This window comes from Antennarius striatus, chromosome 21, assembly GCF_040054535.1.
Source record: "Antennarius striatus isolate MH-2024 chromosome 21, ASM4005453v1, whole genome shotgun sequence".
NCBI lineage: Eukaryota > Metazoa > Chordata > Actinopteri > Lophiiformes > Antennariidae > Antennarius > Antennarius striatus.
In genome coordinates, this window is record NC_090796.1 from 8,034,949 (window position 1) to 8,052,369 (window position 17,421).

General features: G+C 42.4%; 2 protein-coding genes across 6 annotated transcripts; one reads left to right on the forward strand and one right to left on the reverse strand.

Moving 5' to 3' along the window:
• Nucleotides 1-25: 25 nt before the first annotated feature.
• LOC137588072 (katanin-interacting protein) lies at nucleotides 26-15,037 on the forward strand. Of its 5 annotated transcripts, XM_068304832.1 has the most exons (29): nucleotides 26-123; nucleotides 663-781; nucleotides 1,884-1,972; nucleotides 2,235-2,404; nucleotides 2,811-2,923; nucleotides 3,028-3,129; nucleotides 3,283-3,432; nucleotides 3,631-3,871; nucleotides 4,150-4,281; nucleotides 4,491-4,642; nucleotides 4,854-4,963; nucleotides 5,214-5,310; nucleotides 5,400-5,609; nucleotides 6,070-6,207; nucleotides 7,076-7,910; nucleotides 8,575-9,333; nucleotides 9,406-9,614; nucleotides 10,059-10,134; nucleotides 10,223-10,400; nucleotides 10,604-10,769; nucleotides 10,966-11,132; nucleotides 11,229-11,293; nucleotides 11,879-11,989; nucleotides 12,216-12,355; nucleotides 12,436-12,537; nucleotides 12,616-12,776; nucleotides 12,952-12,978; nucleotides 13,297-13,385; nucleotides 13,488-15,037. In XM_068304832.1, exons 2-29 carry the CDS (start codon nucleotides 770-772, stop codon nucleotides 13,541-13,543), a joined length of 4,857 nt encoding a protein of 1,618 aa, XP_068160933.1. In that variant the 5' UTR covers nucleotides 26-123; nucleotides 663-769; the 3' UTR covers nucleotides 13,544-15,037. The 5 variants fall into 5 exon arrangements, with proteins under 5 accessions (XP_068160933.1, XP_068160929.1, XP_068160934.1 ...); XM_068304828.1 differs by having other exon boundaries at nucleotides 8,575-9,614; XM_068304833.1 differs by lacking the exon at nucleotides 12,952-12,978.
• A 125-nt stretch (nucleotides 15,038-15,162) lies between these two features.
• cox6b1 (cytochrome c oxidase subunit 6B1) lies at nucleotides 15,163-17,023 on the reverse strand. Its single transcript, XM_068304835.1, has 4 exons — nucleotides 16,865-17,023; nucleotides 16,078-16,210; nucleotides 15,738-15,838; nucleotides 15,163-15,416 (listed from the first exon to the last, which is right to left on the reverse strand). The coding sequence occupies exons 2-4, from the start codon at nucleotides 16,181-16,183 to the stop codon at nucleotides 15,363-15,365; spliced, it is 261 nt and encodes an 86-aa protein (XP_068160936.1). The 5' UTR covers nucleotides 16,184-16,210; nucleotides 16,865-17,023; the 3' UTR covers nucleotides 15,163-15,362.
• Nucleotides 17,024-17,421: the final 398 nt, after the last annotated feature.

Below are 17,421 nucleotides of genomic sequence, written 5' to 3' on the forward strand. Positions count from 1 at the left end.
CACCGATGTAGCTCTCCCATTGGTGGACAACTATCCTGGTTACAGGGCAACACTGGGCACATGGGAAAACTGAATTGTCTGTTTCTAGTCGTAATGACAAAGAAAGTTGAGTTCACATGTACAGTATGTATTTTTATTTCTTAATATTCCACATAACCAGCGCGAATGCAATGCTAGGAGGAAAAGCTGATGGAAAATGGATGGATGGATAATGTTTAGTGGCTTCGTGCTAAAGCTAACTAGTTAGCAGCTCAGTTTGTTATTAATATCATTGCTAACGTATCTGCTAATAATCGCAATATTTTTTTCTGCGTTTAATCATCCACCCGGAACGCTACAGAAGGTGGTAAGATATATTATATAGTCCTATAATAAACGTTTAAGTAGTAGGGAATTGCTAGCGTGTTAGCCATTAATGCCATACTATTCTAATTAGCTAACGTTGACACATAGCTGTCAACTCCCTGCACGAATAGCCGCGGTAACGTGATGCTCCACGGTCACTAAAGAAAAGTCAGTGAAATGTGATGTCTAAAATGTTTAGCAAGGCTTTTGTGTATTTGTTCTGCTCAATCGTTCAGCATTAACCAAAATTTAATCAAGGTAATTACGGTGTGAAGTCACAATTAATCGTTTTGTTCTTATCTGTGTCTCCCCTGTAGATATAACTGAGACAAAACACAGATTTCAATGATATTTTTGAAGGATCGTTGTTTTTCTCCAGAATTTGGCGGAGGCTCATGTGAACGCCCGCCTCTCCAGACACACAATGGACAATGAGGTTAGCTCATGTTATTTTATTTAACGACTCATGGTCTCTCTCGGAGGGTTTAAGCTCACATCTGTCATCTTTCTTGACACATTATAAAGAAGCATTCTATTTTTCCGGGTAATAATCACAACAACACATGTCTTTATGTTTTACAGCATCTCCGTTTATTCCTCTGAACCCTACCACTAACAGTCTCTCTGTTCTTCCTTCAGTTTACTTTGCTTCTATTCTGACTTTTGTAGAAGCTAAGTAAGGGCTTTATGATTTATTTTATTATTTGGTCGTCTTGCATGATCGGTAAAAACTGAATTGCATGAGTTGTACATGGCTGTGTTATGTGTGCAATGTCTGATCCCTTCAGGACACATTTATCTTTCTAATGTACAATTGTCGGAGACATCAGACCGATGTAAAGATTAAAGTAGCATAAATTAATCCATCGATTTATGAACAAATACTGTCACATATTTTTATAGGCTTACTATGGAATTTACGCTGATATAACATTTTTACAGTGGCTTTAGTTAGTCAGTCTCCAGCTACATGACCTGAGTGATAGTTGTATTGTCTCACAGCAGGAGGAGATATAATGGCTCATCTTAAAGCTACTCCTATTAATCCCCAGTGAATACAGGCAAGGATTAACTTTGAAATAATTGTCTGTCTTTAACAAGGCACAGATTCATCAGTGTTATTCCACAGAGACGTAGGTCCATGCTGAGTCAGTAGTGTTTTTTTTAGTTAATGCATATTCCAACCGCCACCTCATCTTAACATTCTGCAGTCCTTATTGCCAATATTGTCATTATCCTGAGAACATCAGAAGAGGCCCCTGGGCCCAAACATGTTCCCAGTATCTCTTTTGCATCACGCTCTTTACATCAGGACTGACACTGACTGCATGTTTTTGTACTGTATGCTGCGTTGGGGCTTCATTTATTCAGGACTGGAGTAGCATTTTGGCTCTGTGAAGTTTGTATTGAATAAACTGTACATGTTTTCCATCAATGTGAATAGTTCTGCAATGATCAACATTTTTTGAATATCAGATTTTTTTTTAATAGCTGGTGTGTTGTTGTTGTTTTTTGCACTGGCACTTGTGTTGGTAAAGGAGAAAAGGACGTGTCAACAAGAGAAACCTACCACTGCTGTTGATGATGCACTGGATGAATATTTAATCACCCTCCAGCACAAAAACAGGTGAAGTGTGAGCACAGGCTAATGGGGAGAGGCTGATTGGATTTCATACTGGAAAAGAGCAACTCTTACATGACTTAAAGTGAAGCATAATTTAATTTGTGATTTGTAGTATTAGGAGCACTGGTTTATATATCAAATGTGTGAGAGTGGAGCTTATAGACAATTCAAAACGTCCTGAATTCCAATCCTTAGCATATGAAATGTATCATATCTTGTTTACCAGATTTTTATTAATTGTTGAGACAATTTCTTTTCCCCACAGAATCCTAAAGCGCCTTCAAGTCAAAGCTCCCAGGGAGATTGAGTTGGAGAAACTTGAGCATGGGTTTTCTATTTATCTTAATGGAGCCAATGCTGAAAGTAGTAAAAACCATCCCAAGAGCTCCAACCACAAATTTACCACATCTGCGTGGAGGACTGCACGTGGAGCAGGTATGCTGCTGCTGCTGGACCAGTACAAACTGGCAGACACTCAAAAATAAAATGTTTACATAAGACTCATTTATTTTAATTCCAAGATATGCAGGGAGAAACATTTTTGAGTCTTCAGTTGCTTTTACACACTGAAATCATCACCTCCTGCTCTATTCTTGCAGCTTTTTTCCTTTGGCCATATGGAATACCACCTAATAGCCACCAGTCATCAGATTGTATTTGTATGACATCACATGCTTAGTTCCAGTGAATAAATGATAGTGACAGTTGTAGCTCCTGGTTAGTGTTTTGGTCTTCCGCTGTGGGCAATGCACCATCTGTTTATATGACTGTGTTCCCTCTCTGAGGCAACAGTTTCTAGCAATATGCTCATCTTCCTATCTGTGCTGTTACTCATCTGCAGATGGCTGTAGAAGTGCACGCAAAGTAACTGAAGATAACTCTAATCTGGAGGAGATCCGCAGTAAGAGAAGCCACACAGCTCCAGGAAAAGTCCAAAGGAAGGAATGGGTGCAGGTGGAGACTAAATTTAGTAGACTGTGATAGTGATGCTTCAAAAATAAATGTTTTCCTGTCAAAGTATAACACGTCAAAATGTTATTCTTTTGTCATTTACACAGAATCCTGTCAGAATTCGAACAGAGGAAGGACAAAGTTTGCTGATCTCTCCGGAGAAGTCCTACTCCGATGATTTTGAGCCGTATGAAAGTGTTGACATGGAGGTAGAGTGAAGACATGACAATGCTTACTAAGCCTGGGTGTGTGGGAGTTTTTTCTAGGGGAGGGGCTGTGTGTCAGATTCAGCTGTCTGTACTACTTAGCATCTTTCCATCTCTGCCATTTCCCCCTCAATCCAATCACTTTGGTTTACACAGAGATCTAGTACACACTCACCTCGTAGTCCCCGCTCTCCGAGAGACTCCTCCAAGGTGTCACGCTCCTTCAGCACCAGGCCTGAGAGACAACGGAGTCAAGAGAATCAGGAACACAGTGAAAAGGTTCTTCTCAACCTTGAGGAATTAAAGGTGAGTGAAAGAAGAAATATATGAGGTGGTTATGTCTAGGTGGTATGATCTGCAGTGTATCACCTGAATACGATTTATGGTTTTAGATTGCTTAAAGTATCAGCAGACCAGTACATATCCGTATGTTTATGCCTGTGAGTTCTTGCATGGTCAGCGATGTGCATGGATGCATAGATAATGCTGACTTTTGTTCACTAGGTTCTGCGTCGGAGCCTGGAGGTAAGCATGCGCCACAGCAGTCACAGCTCAGCAGGGGAGGAGTCAGATGAGGAGTGGGTTGAGGAGCAAATTCAGAGGGAGGAGAGCACGGAGAGTCTCGACGAATTGGGACTGCCTCTTCCATCTTCCAAGTCCACTTCCAACCCTCGGCCCAGCAAAAGCCAAAACCATCTTGATGCTGCAAACCTCATTGTTCTGGACTTTGGACCCTCACTTAAAGGTAGGCTCAGCATCCACACTCATGTAAATGTGTTATTGATTTTTAGGGTGAGTCAAAGTCACCCAGGGTCATTCCATCCCCTCATCTGCTTCATCAGCACTGACCATCACATGTGGAGAATATGCAACTAGATTAGCTGCATGTTCACAGCTGAAGTGTAATGATAGCCAGATTCAGGGATTCAAGAGGACTTTAAGCCTTTTATGCCCATGACCTCACAAATATTGCATTTATATCAATAATATGAACATGTTTCTACCTGTTTTCCATTATTCAAGGTTGTAAGATTGAACGCTCTCTATCTGCAAAAAGGAAAGTAAGCACTGACATCTTTATACCAACCAAGCCTTTGTTGGTGAAGAGCAAAACTTTAGATCGACCAACTTTCAAAGAGAGCTGGGATGACCGAAGTAAGTACTTTAACATTTTTATAATTAAGTACTAAACTGATATCAGTGATTAACAAGCTCAAAAATGTAAAGTATACAGTCCAAAATCTGTAGCTTTTTCTATTTTTGAATGAACGTCTTTACAAACCCTTTGAAAAATCTCTCAGTGGACATGTTGGATAGTGCGGTGGATGATTGTTGCGTGAAAGATGTGTGTTTTCTTGATTTAGGGCCAAGTAGTCGTGTGGAGAGGCCCCTGTCTGCAGCGAGAAAGGCTTCCATGGAAGAGCAGGACCCAGAGGAGATGGTGTGCAGGGTGCGCCAGGCAATCCAGAGAGAAAACTATTCTGAGCAGAATATTGAACTCTTCAGCCGAAACACGGTCAGCACCCCCCCCTGTACATGTCACACCTTTTCTCAGCTCAGAATATTACATAGTGCAGCCTGACACCTTCTTTGTGTCCACATCTAGGCACATATTTACACATATATTTGCTCCTGATTGATATATTGTTATGGATTTGGTTATATGTAAACTCTGTCCTTCAAGCTTATGTCTCACTGACCATTTTATTTGGTCATATTTTATCCAGGGCAGGGGACACCAGATGATGAATGGTTTAATGCACCGCAGCAGGGACACAGATGAGGATGAAAACGGCGTTGCTTTGGCCATGCAGAGAATAACGCTCATGGGTCCTAAGTATGAAAACTGAACAGCACAAAGTGCTGTTTATTTTTCTGATTGGTGGGGGATGGAAGGGCACCTAGTGAACAAACATAATAGTATTTCATCAAAGCTCGTACGACCTGAGATTTATAGCACGTACACCCTTTGACCATGAAGAATTATTTATCAGTGTAGCTGTGCTCAGATATTGCTCCTCACTGGAATGAGGGTCAGGGACGATAGACGAAGCTGCAGAGCTGACAAATGTCATCCTTCTGTTCAGACAACAACAAAAACTGTTGGAAACCTTAGAGAAACTTGAAGCGGGACCCAGCCACAACGTTCCTCAGCGTGTCACACCAGACTATGGCATACAGCTGGTGAGTCAGTAATGACGTGCTGCAGCTCAGTGCTGCAAGGTGTGATTGGGATGTAAAGCCCATGTAAATATCTTGTGTTGTCATTGCAGAAAAGGCAGCCATCAACAGAGATCACCCCTGCATTGTATGTTACCATGGAGATCCTATCAAACTGGGGGAATTCTTTGTATGTTGGGCTGACTGAGTTGCAGTTCTTCTGCTTCAAAAACAAGACCTTGTATGTGTCACCTCATGACCTCGACATCAGGAATGCCGACTACCCCGGTAATCTGGCTGCGCTTGTCAACGGGAAGATGAAGGTGTGTTACTGCTGCCTGCTCAGCTGTCAGTTTCATAGATTTTTTAAATTCTGTACATTAAAATATTACCACATTGTCATCATAGCCTTTTTTTCCTCTCATCATCAATCAATCAATCACATTTTCTTTAGATAAGAACAAAAACACAGGTCCTTTATTTTCCTTATCACATCATATATTTTGGCCTGGATCGACATAGTGTTAATAATATTTTGTTTGGTGTTGTTCATGAATGAATTGTGTAAAAACATTCACATCCACACAATTGATCTTCACACTGCAGGCTTCATGAGCTGAAGACTAATTCTTCACAATAACTGAATCTTGAATCCGTAAATCAGTTTCAACATTGACGTTCTTTATCATTCACTGACCAACAACTAGTGTATTACAACTCTGTGTCGTGAACTACTGTATTTACACACAAAATATTTGCTGATCTGTTCTGTTGGTTTGACAGACCACCAAAGAGCGTCACATGTGGACGTGTTTGTTCCAACCTCCCATTCAGCTCTACTTCATCATCAGGAACACGGAGCGCTCCTCGGACTTTGGAGTATCTTCCATCAAAATCTGGAACTACAACAGAAGCCTCAATGTACTTGTTTTGTTTATGCATCATCACATTTCACAAGAAGTGGAGTTGATCCTTGACAATTTCTTCCAAACATCTTTAGTTTTCTTTCTCTCTCTGCGTCATTAGAAGTCCAGAGCTCTGTCTCATGAATCCCACTTTACTGTGTGAGGGGAGGGGAACACAGGGACGCTGTGCTGGTGGTGTTGTTACGTCAGGGGGAGGGACTCTTAGCAGTTGCCTGAGCTGCCAGTCACACCGTCCAAATGTGGAGCAATGAGAGATTAGCTCCAGCGGATTAGTGTTATGGGAAACGTGGGACTCTGGCTCAGTCTCGTTACTCTTTACTGAGGGTTGCAAAGAGATCACAAGATATTTGCATATAACTAGAGTTTGGTAAAATCACTTGTCTTGAACCTTGAAGGTAAGGAGCTGTTGGTGGGAGGTCATGGTTTATAATGGTTTATTCTCTGGAGGGTAGAGCAGGTTTAGACCCAGCAGCTAAGACTTGGTTTGAGAAAGCTAATCATTGTTAGCTTAGAGAGCTCTTACTCCAGGAGAAATGGGAAAATGAATCAAAAGTGAATGCGTGAAATGTTCTGCATACCTTTCAGATGTCGTACTGTCATGTTTGTGTTGCTTTTAGTTCAGATCAATATCCTCTCAAAAAAGACCTCATAAGATGATGAGAAGGCTAAATAGTTTCCATGTCTGTCATGCAGTTTAATCCTAAACTTTTTCTTAGTGATTCATTTGCATCGTTTGGCTTTAATCAAAAGTGCGTGAATGTCAAACAATCAAAATCAAAACATTCAAAATCAATTGGTTCAGAATGTGTACAATCTGTACTGTATATTCGGGTAACGTGAAGCTCTGTTTCTTTCTTTTCTAGGATCTTGACATTGGTGCACGGCACATAAAGCTGTACCTCAACAGCACGTTGGTGTTTGAAGGAGAGCTGGAGAAGGGCTGTGGAAATCAGGTGTTTGACTACGGCACCACAGTTGACCTTAAGGATTTCCAGCTGTCAGACTTATTTGCTAGCCCTGTGTCTTCTGGACACAGTCTAAGGGGTGCCACCCCTCAAAGCCATGAGGACAGGAAGTGTGGGGAGTCCAGCACCACCCACAATGTGAATCTGCATCCATCTGATGCGGCAGGTCAGCCTAGGATAGACATTGAGGAGAAATCCCATTCGCTGCTCCCACCCATCACTCCATCAAAACTGGGGGTTTCATCACCATCTCTTCGGCCCCTCCCACAAAGAAGCTCTTTTGACCTGTCTGTGTCGGAAGAGCCGCTGTCCGTCAGACAGCAGGTGGAACCCATGGAGCCGACCGTTACCACCCAGCCGTCGTCGTCACGTGTCGCCCCCCAGTGGCGGCAGCCTGTGAACAGAGGAGCTCCAGAGGGCTGCGAGTCCAACAGGGACAGGCCCCTTTGGCTGGTTCCACAGCAGGCTGCAGAGCCCAAATTAGCGTCTGCCTCATCGTCTTCAGTGCTGTCGGACCTGCCGTGCAACCCGGGACGAGTGTGTAGGGGCGTGGAGAGAACAGTCAATGGGGGTCAGTGGAGAGCCAACTCTCTGGACCTGAGCTGTGACGTGCCGGAGGAACCAAAGCCAGACAGACCCATCAGTGGACGCAGGAACTCATCGCAGAACAGCGCAGCCACCGGCAGCCTGGCAGAGGAGCAGCAGACCAGAGCTGCTGCCTTTGCCAACACTGGTAAGAGAAGCTATCACCATGTTTAAAATGAAATTTAAACACAATGGGGCACATTCTTATGATTATTTCACTCTTACACCTCATTCTAGGCCTGTTTCAGCAATTATTAACCCTTGAGGCTACTGACACCTCGATAAGAGGAAGTTGTCTTCATGTCATTGGTGCACAGCACAATATGCTTGACCACATCTTATTTTTGGATCAGCACTCGCATGCATTCACAAACAGGCTCATGCAGTGCCACTAAAGCCCCGTTAGATAAATCTTTTTCTTTACATGCAGGAGTTTTGTTGTGGGAACAGGCTACCTCATTTGCATAAGTCATTATCTTATTTGTCTTGTGGTAACAAGACAGTTAAACTAGTGAAGCTGATTGTCCTAGTGTTTGCACTGTCATTTTTTTTGACCATTTTGGGTTTTGTTTTTATTTTTCATTTAAACCATTTTGAAATTTTATGGTTTTCACTATGAACTTAATTAATATTCTGAAAAGCAAGAGACTGTCTTTTTTACAAAGGTGAATTTCTGTTTCTCTCAGCCTGGAAATAAACCCTGCCAAAAATTTTAACAATTTGAGCAAATTTGGAACTTCTGTGTTTTATTGTATGTACAGGAATTTCCTGTGGCTCCTTAGTAATTGACAGATTGTCTTGTGGTTCGACAGAAGAGCCGTTGTCACTGGTGAGCACCAGCAGGAGGCAGTGCACACCTCTTGCCCACAGGCAGCTGGATGAAACCCTCATGGAGTCCTGGGACTCTCTCACTAAGTTCAACCAATGTCAACGTGGACGCATCTCCAACATGGCCCTCGAAGGGGATATCTTTGATGAGTTCCTTCAGCGCCAGATCCGTAGTCCATCCACATTCCCAGTAAACACCGCAGTACCCATGAGCCCACATTCCTCCTTGACCACCCGTGGGGCACTGACGAATGGTCCTGATGATGATCCATCCATGGAGCGGGACGATGAGTTTGAGATCCCAGTACTGCCCCAGGGCCGAACGTTGGTCATCAACATCCTGTCCACCTGGGGGGATCGGCATTATGTGGGCCTCAACGGTCTTGAAGTATTCAGCTCCAACGGAGAGCCCTTGCAACCTACTCACATCAGCGCTGACCCTCCTGACATCAATATTCTTCCCGCATATGGCAAAGATCCGCGGGTGGTCACTAACTTGATTAATGGTATCAATCGCACCCAGGACGACATGCATCTCTGGCTAGCACCTTTCACCCCCGGCCGAAGCCACACCATTTTCCTGGATTTTGGAGCATCCTACCAGGTGGCCATGATTCGACTGTGGAACTACAATAAGTCACGCATTCACTCCTTCCGAGGGGTGAAGGAGGTGGAGATACTGCTGGATGGAGGGTGTATCTTCAGGGGTGAGATTGCAAAAGCATCTGGGACCTTGTCAGGAGGTAGGCGAACAGGAACAGTCTCAGGAGTTCTTTGGTGTGTTTTTCTTTTTATTCATCCTGTGATCATTTCAGAGCTGGACCAGTTTGGTGACACTATCTTGTTCACCACCGATGATGAGATTCTGGAGGCCATGTCCCATTATGATGAAACGTTCTTCTGTGAGGGGGAGGGTCCTGAGGGTCTGATTCATGAGGAGGAGCTCCAGAGACCACGTACAGCTGATGGGGAGGGAGAGGAAAGGCCCTTCACCCAGGCTGGTTTCAGAGATGAAGACATTTCAGTAAGCTCAGACCACATCAGCCGTCGGTATAAGTTTTCAGGGAAGACTTCATGTTGTTTTTTTATGCCCTGGCAAAAGAAACATGCTGTTACTTTTATAGGTTGGTCTGTCTTTTTCTTTGTGTGTACATAACAGATAAGGATGTATCCCACTTTTGTTCAAAAAAATGTCAGAACTTAGTGAAATTTCATGCACTTTAAAGGTGTATGTTTCAGAATAAAAAAGTTTTTTCAATTTGTGCAATTTAGGCATTTAGACCATTTATCTGCTTTTTCTCATATTTACCTGTGATGGAGGTATGGTCCATCTACATAAACACAGTTTATGTGAGTTTTTCTTGTAACAGACTTAGTGCTAAATGTCAAATTTAAATGATTTTAGACACTGTACAGGATATTCCAAACAATATGTCAAACAATATACGCTGTCGTGTATTTGTCTTAGTTGAAACACCTGAATCCATCTGTGAGCCAGTCTGTGGAGAACATAGAGCATATTCCTGGGATGTACACCGGAAAGTGTGAGTAGATCAACAGCATCCTGTTGCTTTATGTTCAGAACTGTTTTCCTGTTTGCATGCTCTAATAACCGTCTCCCTCCCACCCCAGGCCTTAGACTAGAGCTGGTGTTAACTTGGGGCGACTCCCACTACATGGGCCTGACAGGATTGGAGGTGGTGGGAAAGGAGGGAGACAGTTTACCCGTAGATCTTAGCATGATGGCTGCCTCACCTAGAGACCTGAATGACCTGCCTGAGTATGGACACGACCTGCGCACCCTTGATAAGTAAGACCGAAACTACCTGCTTTGATGAGGCAGAATATTCTGATGTTAATATTCATGTTTTTACTGTATAGAAATAGGAAAAATACCATAACCTACTGTATTTTATTTTCTCCGTCACTGTTCTGAACAAATATCTGATGTCACAATCCAGACTGGTCATTATTGTCTTTGGTGTGGTTTTCTTTGTGTTTTCATTACCACAGACTTATAGATGGCAACAACATCACCACAGACGACCAGCACATGTGGCTGATTCCTTTCTCCTATGGAGAGCCCCACACCTTGAATGTGACATTCAACAAGACCCAAACCATCGCTGGACTGCGTATCTGGAACTACAACAAGTCCCCTGAGGATTCATATAGAGGGGTGAGACCATTTACTAACTGTCGTGCTCCAACCACATTGACTATAATGGTGATGCTGTTACAAGAGACCAACACAAGGGATCACTGTACAGTATATGCACACATGCATAATAAAATAATGCATATAAGCAAATTATTTTTCTTGGTACAAAAAAGATTAAATGTTTGAGAATATCGACCAAAACGCTTTGTTCCAGGTGAAGGTGATCCATGTGTACTTGGATGATGTCGCCATCTCTCCGTCGGAGGGATTCCTGATCAGGAAAGGACCGGGTAACTGTCACTTTGACTTTGCTCAGGAGATCCTCTTCATAGATTTCTTCCAGATGCCCGCCAACAACAGAAGTGCAGAGGATTACTACAAGTAGGGAGCAGTCATTTAACTAGCATGCACTGACATTTCATGAACGTTTGGACACTGTTTTAATTAAACTACTGTATAATATTATCTTTAATCCAGAGGAGGCTCTAAGAGACAAGAACAGGCAAGCATGGACTACGAATCTCCCATCATGCCATGTGGATGTATCCCTGTGACACAGACAAGTGGACAGTTTATTGTTGACACATGCATTTTCATTTGAATGCCATTGGATTTGTATGTTTAAACAGTATTAGTCATGGATCATTAAGTCTGAAGCAAACTTTATAATTACCTGGAGGTTATATCTATAAACACACACAGACACACACACACACACACAGAGTGACAAGTGCTTGTTTGCCAGCAATGACAAGTCTTTTGAAATCACTCACACTGCAAGGTTTATGCATCTTTTTGCATCTCATGTCTCTCAGTGTTTTGCATGTGCAACTACATACAAATATTTAATGCTGACATATTTCATTACTGAATAATCCACCAAAATGTCCTTAAATTATGAAACAACACCATCACAATTCCCTCAAACCTACATTTAGATATTTAAAAAACCATACAAGTATTCTGTAGAATGCAGACCTTTACTAAGGTGAAACAATCCTGCACATCTTGTTATTTGAAGATGTTCGATAGAGTGCACTTCATAGAACATAGGCAGTGACTTTGGACACCACCCAGACGTGATATGTGCTCTGCGTGTCGTATGTTCCTTGACCTTCTCCCCTCAGTCATCTTTCAGCTGCAGCTGTTAACAACCTGGGGAGACCCATACTACATTGGCCTCAATGGCCTAGAATTTTATGACCAGAACCACGAGAAGATCATTCTCAGTGACAACAGTATCCTTTCTTCATTCTTTACCGACCTTCAGTCTCTTCAGCAGCTGGGGTTCATGATTATCACTTATGTTAAAATGGGTATGGACGGCGAAAAGTAGTCACATAGACTGAATTCCTCATGTCTCTTTTCCAGGGTTGTGAATATTAAAACATCAGTCAAAACTAGGAGAAATCAGTTCAACCTGTTTAAAAATGTGTTCTTGTTCCTCAGCATGATGTTTGCCAGACATTGCTGCTTTTCCAGACAGTGTAAACGTACTGGACAACGTGAGTGGTGATGTAAGGACTCCAGATAAATTGATAGATGGGGTCAACAGCACCAATGATGGAAGACACATGTGGTTAGCCCCAGTGCTGCCTGGATTGGTGAGGATTTTTGAGAGTGGATTTCATTCAGCACACTCTTTTAAAAGAGTATACTAAATGTATTTATTATTCCACATCAGGTGAACCGCGTGTACGTCATCTTTGATCAGCCTGTGACTGTGTCCATGATCAAACTGTGGAACTACTCGAAGACGCCACACAGGGGAGTCAAGGAGTTTGGGGTAAGCCTGTGTGTTTGCTGAATTTTTTACTCATCATCTAGATCTGAAGCAGCAATCTGTGTGTGTCTGCTTGTACAGCTGCTGGTGGATGACCTCCTGGTGTACAATGGCATTTTGAATAATGTGAGCCATGTGACTCGAGGCATTCTGCCCACCTGTGACCCGGTGGTGCCCTACCACACCATCCTGTTCTCAGACAATGCCTACATCGCGCATCGAGAAAGAAACACAGTCATCAGGTAGCTGGATTTTTAGGATATATATCTATATCTCACTGCTTTGTTTGTCTTTATGACCATTTCATTAAAATCCATAACAGAGAAACTGATAAATTGACAAAAAAAAGGTCAGATTCAACCCCATTGTCCAAAATTTAGTGAGCAATATTGAAAGATTTGCTCTTCTCCACCTCAGCCCCCGTGGCAGGCGACACCACCAACCGTGAGTAGCAGAGCGCTTGACAGCCCTGTGTTAGCACCTCCCTGTGGTCAATTCTTGTATAGACGATTCCTCCAGTACCCTCAATTGTCCCCCCAGCCATCCCATAACCTCCTAGCCACACACTCCTGTCTCCCGTTTTCTCTCCTTCCTTACATCTCCAGCTCCATCCTCTTTCTCAAGGCCTGGATCCGCTGGCTTCAAGCTTTGTCATCAGTCAGACCTCCATCGTGTGACGTTCCCTGTCCCCCTGGTTTCCATGGATACAGCAAATTAACTCACTTGTTTTTACTGTCTGTTCAATTTCTCGCCGTGTTGCAGTAACTACATGGAGGAGGATCAGGATGTGAAGATGACCAACGAGAACCAGATAGTCCACCACAGCAAGAAGAGACAGACAGCGGATCCTGGTGAGTCAGGGAAACAGCCAGACTTTTTGATGACACAGCTGTTGTAAACTTTCACTCAGAAATGAAAACTTTTTTTTTTTTTTTTGCTCTGCTTCATTGCAGCCCTTCGTCCCAAAACCTGCATGACTGATAGTGGAAAGCACGGAAAGAGAAGGTAGTGACAGGTGATGATGGGCTGTCAGCTGGGTTCAGCGGTCATACGAACTGACGGAGGAGCTACAGTACGGTGGACGTTTTAAAGCCCAGTCTTTGACGGATGACCTTTCCAGTGGGACCCAAAGCAGGGACACTCCTGACTGAAGAGGAAAGGAAATACTAGGTTTGAAGACACAGATACTCACAGGACTCCATATTAATGATGGATCACACCCTTTTATCGTGGTATGAATACATGCCCGCCTCAGAGTCATGTACTGTATGTTTGTACTAGTCCCCCATCCCCACCCCACAGTGCCAGGATGACCCTGTTAAGGCTGCATTTTAATCAGCCCTATTATTGTGCCTAGTGCTAAACACTATATCTGTGGCTGCTACTTGTGATTTTTGTGCTGCATATTTAAATGCTGCTTGTGGATTATGGATATTTAAAAGAAAAAAAAAGGCTTCAATTCCACATAAATACACTCTGAACTTACACTCTGTATCCACCAATGAACCGGGGTCAGCTCTTCTCCTAATGGGTATTATATCTGAGTCGACCCACACTTCCACCGGGGCACAACCAGTTGGAATGCTATGCAGACACTAATTTATATCTAGTTTTTTTTTTATATGTTGGCAAATGGATTTAATTGGGGAGGTATTTCCATCATGGTTTTAACCTTTGGAATGTTTATATATTATGACCAAAGTGTTCTAATTGGAGTTGAAAATCAGTGCAGCAGTCAGAATTTTGTACATTTTAGCTTGAAGAAAATTAAACCTTATGCTGCATATTCCACTTAAATCTTTGACATATGCTTGGCTTGACAAAATTAGGTCTGTGTTTTCCTGCATAGTGTTGGGTACTTGTTTGCAATCCAAGTGGCCTTTAACTACATTTCTTGAGCCAGTAAAGCAGTTTTAATAATTTAGTCAGAAATAGGGGGAAATAATTCCTGTTTAGATGTTGAGTACATTCAGTAACAGGTAACTTCTATATGCAAATACTGTAACCTTACCTCAGACTGAGAAGATCTTTTAAATAATTTGTCACTCTTTCACTATAATACTTTGTGTTTGGTGTTTTACTCTTCAGTCAATATCTACTGTATCGTGTTGCATGATGAAGCCTGTCCAGCATTTCCTGCTGTTATAATCCTTAAGACTGAGTTTTTACTGCTTCACTGAGCTGCAGTACAAATAATTTCACACTCTTTTCTCTAAATGAAAGGAGCTCTATATGACTAACAGTTTTACATATTTAATGCCAGTGTATCCGAAACACATTATTTACCTCAGGCTTCTGTAGGGTGGTGGCTATTAGTCGATGTGAGACCACTAGTGTTTTAAAAAAATATTTTTCTAATCCTGAGTACTGTAAATACATTTGATTTGTTTATTTAAATGAATAAAAGTTTTAAAATGTATTTGTTTATAGTTCTTTTTTAGACTGACAGCTGCCCTAAAAATAAACTTGAAAGTGGGGGAATGAACTCCTCTTAACTTTGTGCTACAAGCTCTTGTATTTAGATTTTTGTGTCCTCGCTTGACATGGTTCTCAAGTCAAACAACATTTATTTATATCCTCTTGTGGGATAAACAGCCTAAAGAATAAGGGACCACATAACTACGTAAATAAATCCTGAGTTAGTTTATTACTGAATCTGATGTATATTTCATATTGGAGAGGAGAAACCAGTTACAGAAGTGGTCCTTGAATAGAGCATCAGAAATGGAAAGCTGGTGATGGAACTGAATTTGTTTCCCACCAGTGGAAAAAACATTAGGCTGTAAAGATCACATCTTTGCAGACCAACACCTCTGGAGAAGACAGTGTTAGATTTTTCCTGGAAAGATCCCTTCTTCTCGCTGATCATCCCATTTCTGGATCTAGAAGAATGACATTTTGAGATAGAATAAATGGGGCACAAACAATCCTTTTTTTTTTCTCAGACATTCAGACAGTAACATTTCTTTATTGTGTTGTATATTCTTCAAACAGACTCCTCTGACTCATTCTGAACATGCAATTTTCATGTCTGAATTCCCATAGAAACACAAAAACACAGGAATGCAAATCACAAAGCTTTTTGACCTCTGTTAAACAAACTCAGCTCACATGGGGGAATGTACCATTCATATTCCGTCAGCATACTAGACCTTGTGTTTTTTATAGACAGTTACTTTTATTAAAGGAAAAAAAGGATTTACCCAGGATCCGGGGCAGATTGATTTGTAGACCCTCTCGTACCATTCACATGGGGCAGAGTCCACGCCTTTTGCCTCCAGAGCTTTCTGGCAGCGGTGGAAATCTATTAATAGACAAATAACAGCATTGACTTATTTTTTTTAAATGGCTTCAAGCCAGGTTTCAAGGTAAAGTTCTATATCAGTGGTCCTCAGGAAATTCACTTCAGTCCAAAGGTGACAGGTCAACATGCAGGTACAGTGAGCCAGTGTAACTGACTGTAGAGAAAGAAATTTAGTATTTTGCTGTGAGAAATGTTTGCAAAAACCAACAGGCAGCTTTGACCTTGACAGGTCTTCTTACCCAGATAGTTGGACCAGCAGTTCCTGGTCTGGTTCTGGTTGGGGAATCGGGCATCAAATGGTGCAGTGCGATAATTCTCAAGTCTAGTCTTCAAGTCCTCTTCCATTTTCTCTCAGAGACAATGTGATGGATGCTGTGTGATGCAAAAGGAAAGGCGTTTTTTTTGTGATTCACCAAGTCAAAGCTTTACACATTCGGCCAGTCATACCGGACGACACCGACAGTAAACACCTCCAGCTGATCAGGGGTGTGGAAAACATGTTCAGTGTGAACAGCAACACATGACAAGGCAAAAACGGCAGATGCGCACCGATTAATCAGCTTATCTTTGATATGAACTACAAATGTAAACTGATAGTTTCACCCTGAATGGAGCTGAAAACCTGTTAAGTCATATCCCTTAAATAACGCCTTCAATAAAATCCTGTTTACCTGCTATCTTGCGCCAGTTTCCTGCAAACGCATGAGGTCATGAAAGATATTTCTTGAAAGTATTTTTCATCCCAGAGCAAAATCAACCCCTCATACGCATTCGATTATCAAATATGTTCATTAATCATAACATGGGAATATGCTATCAAGTTAAGCCATGCGTCAGGGTTATCGATAGCCTCGCTGATCGGGCCTGTGTGATCATTTCCTCTTGGCAATATTCAGTTTGTTTGACAGATAAACAGGCGCTCGTATTCTGCTCTGCGGAGACGATACACCGGTGTGTGTGCGTGTGTGTGTGTGTGTGTCGGCAGGACTAGTTAAAGGTAGTTAGAGACGTGCAGGTTAACGTTACCTTGTTTCGCAGGTGCTGGCCTGAGTTCTGACGGACTTTTATACCGGACGCTGAAAAACGCGTTGCTGCCCTTATAAGCGCGCAATCAGAATGCCTCCGCCGTGCGCTCTGATGATAGCGGTATGGCGGGTGGGTCACATTGAACTGACGCGTAAACGCACCGTCTCACGCCCTCCCGGAGTTTTTACAATGCGGGATGACGAAAGAGACATTCACGCACCTCATCGGTAACACGGTTGTTTTTTTAAAAATTTTATTTCAGTCAAATATAATGTTTAACGCGCGGATTTGAACTTTTCGTCACACGCGGAAGTATATTTTGTTAATAATTAATAGCTTGAAATACGCAGTCGACTAAACTCCATTATCAAGTCTAGAAATATCTGTTGAGCTCCAGGTGAGGTGTAACGCGTGTGCTGCGGCCGGATGTTCACCTTGTCCAAGCCTTGAACTTCATGTCTAACCGTGACAGCTGTGATGTCATGTGGACGCGCGTTACGCGTGAAATGCTGTATTAATTTCGACAGTGATTGCTTTCCCAGTAGATCTGTTGTTGT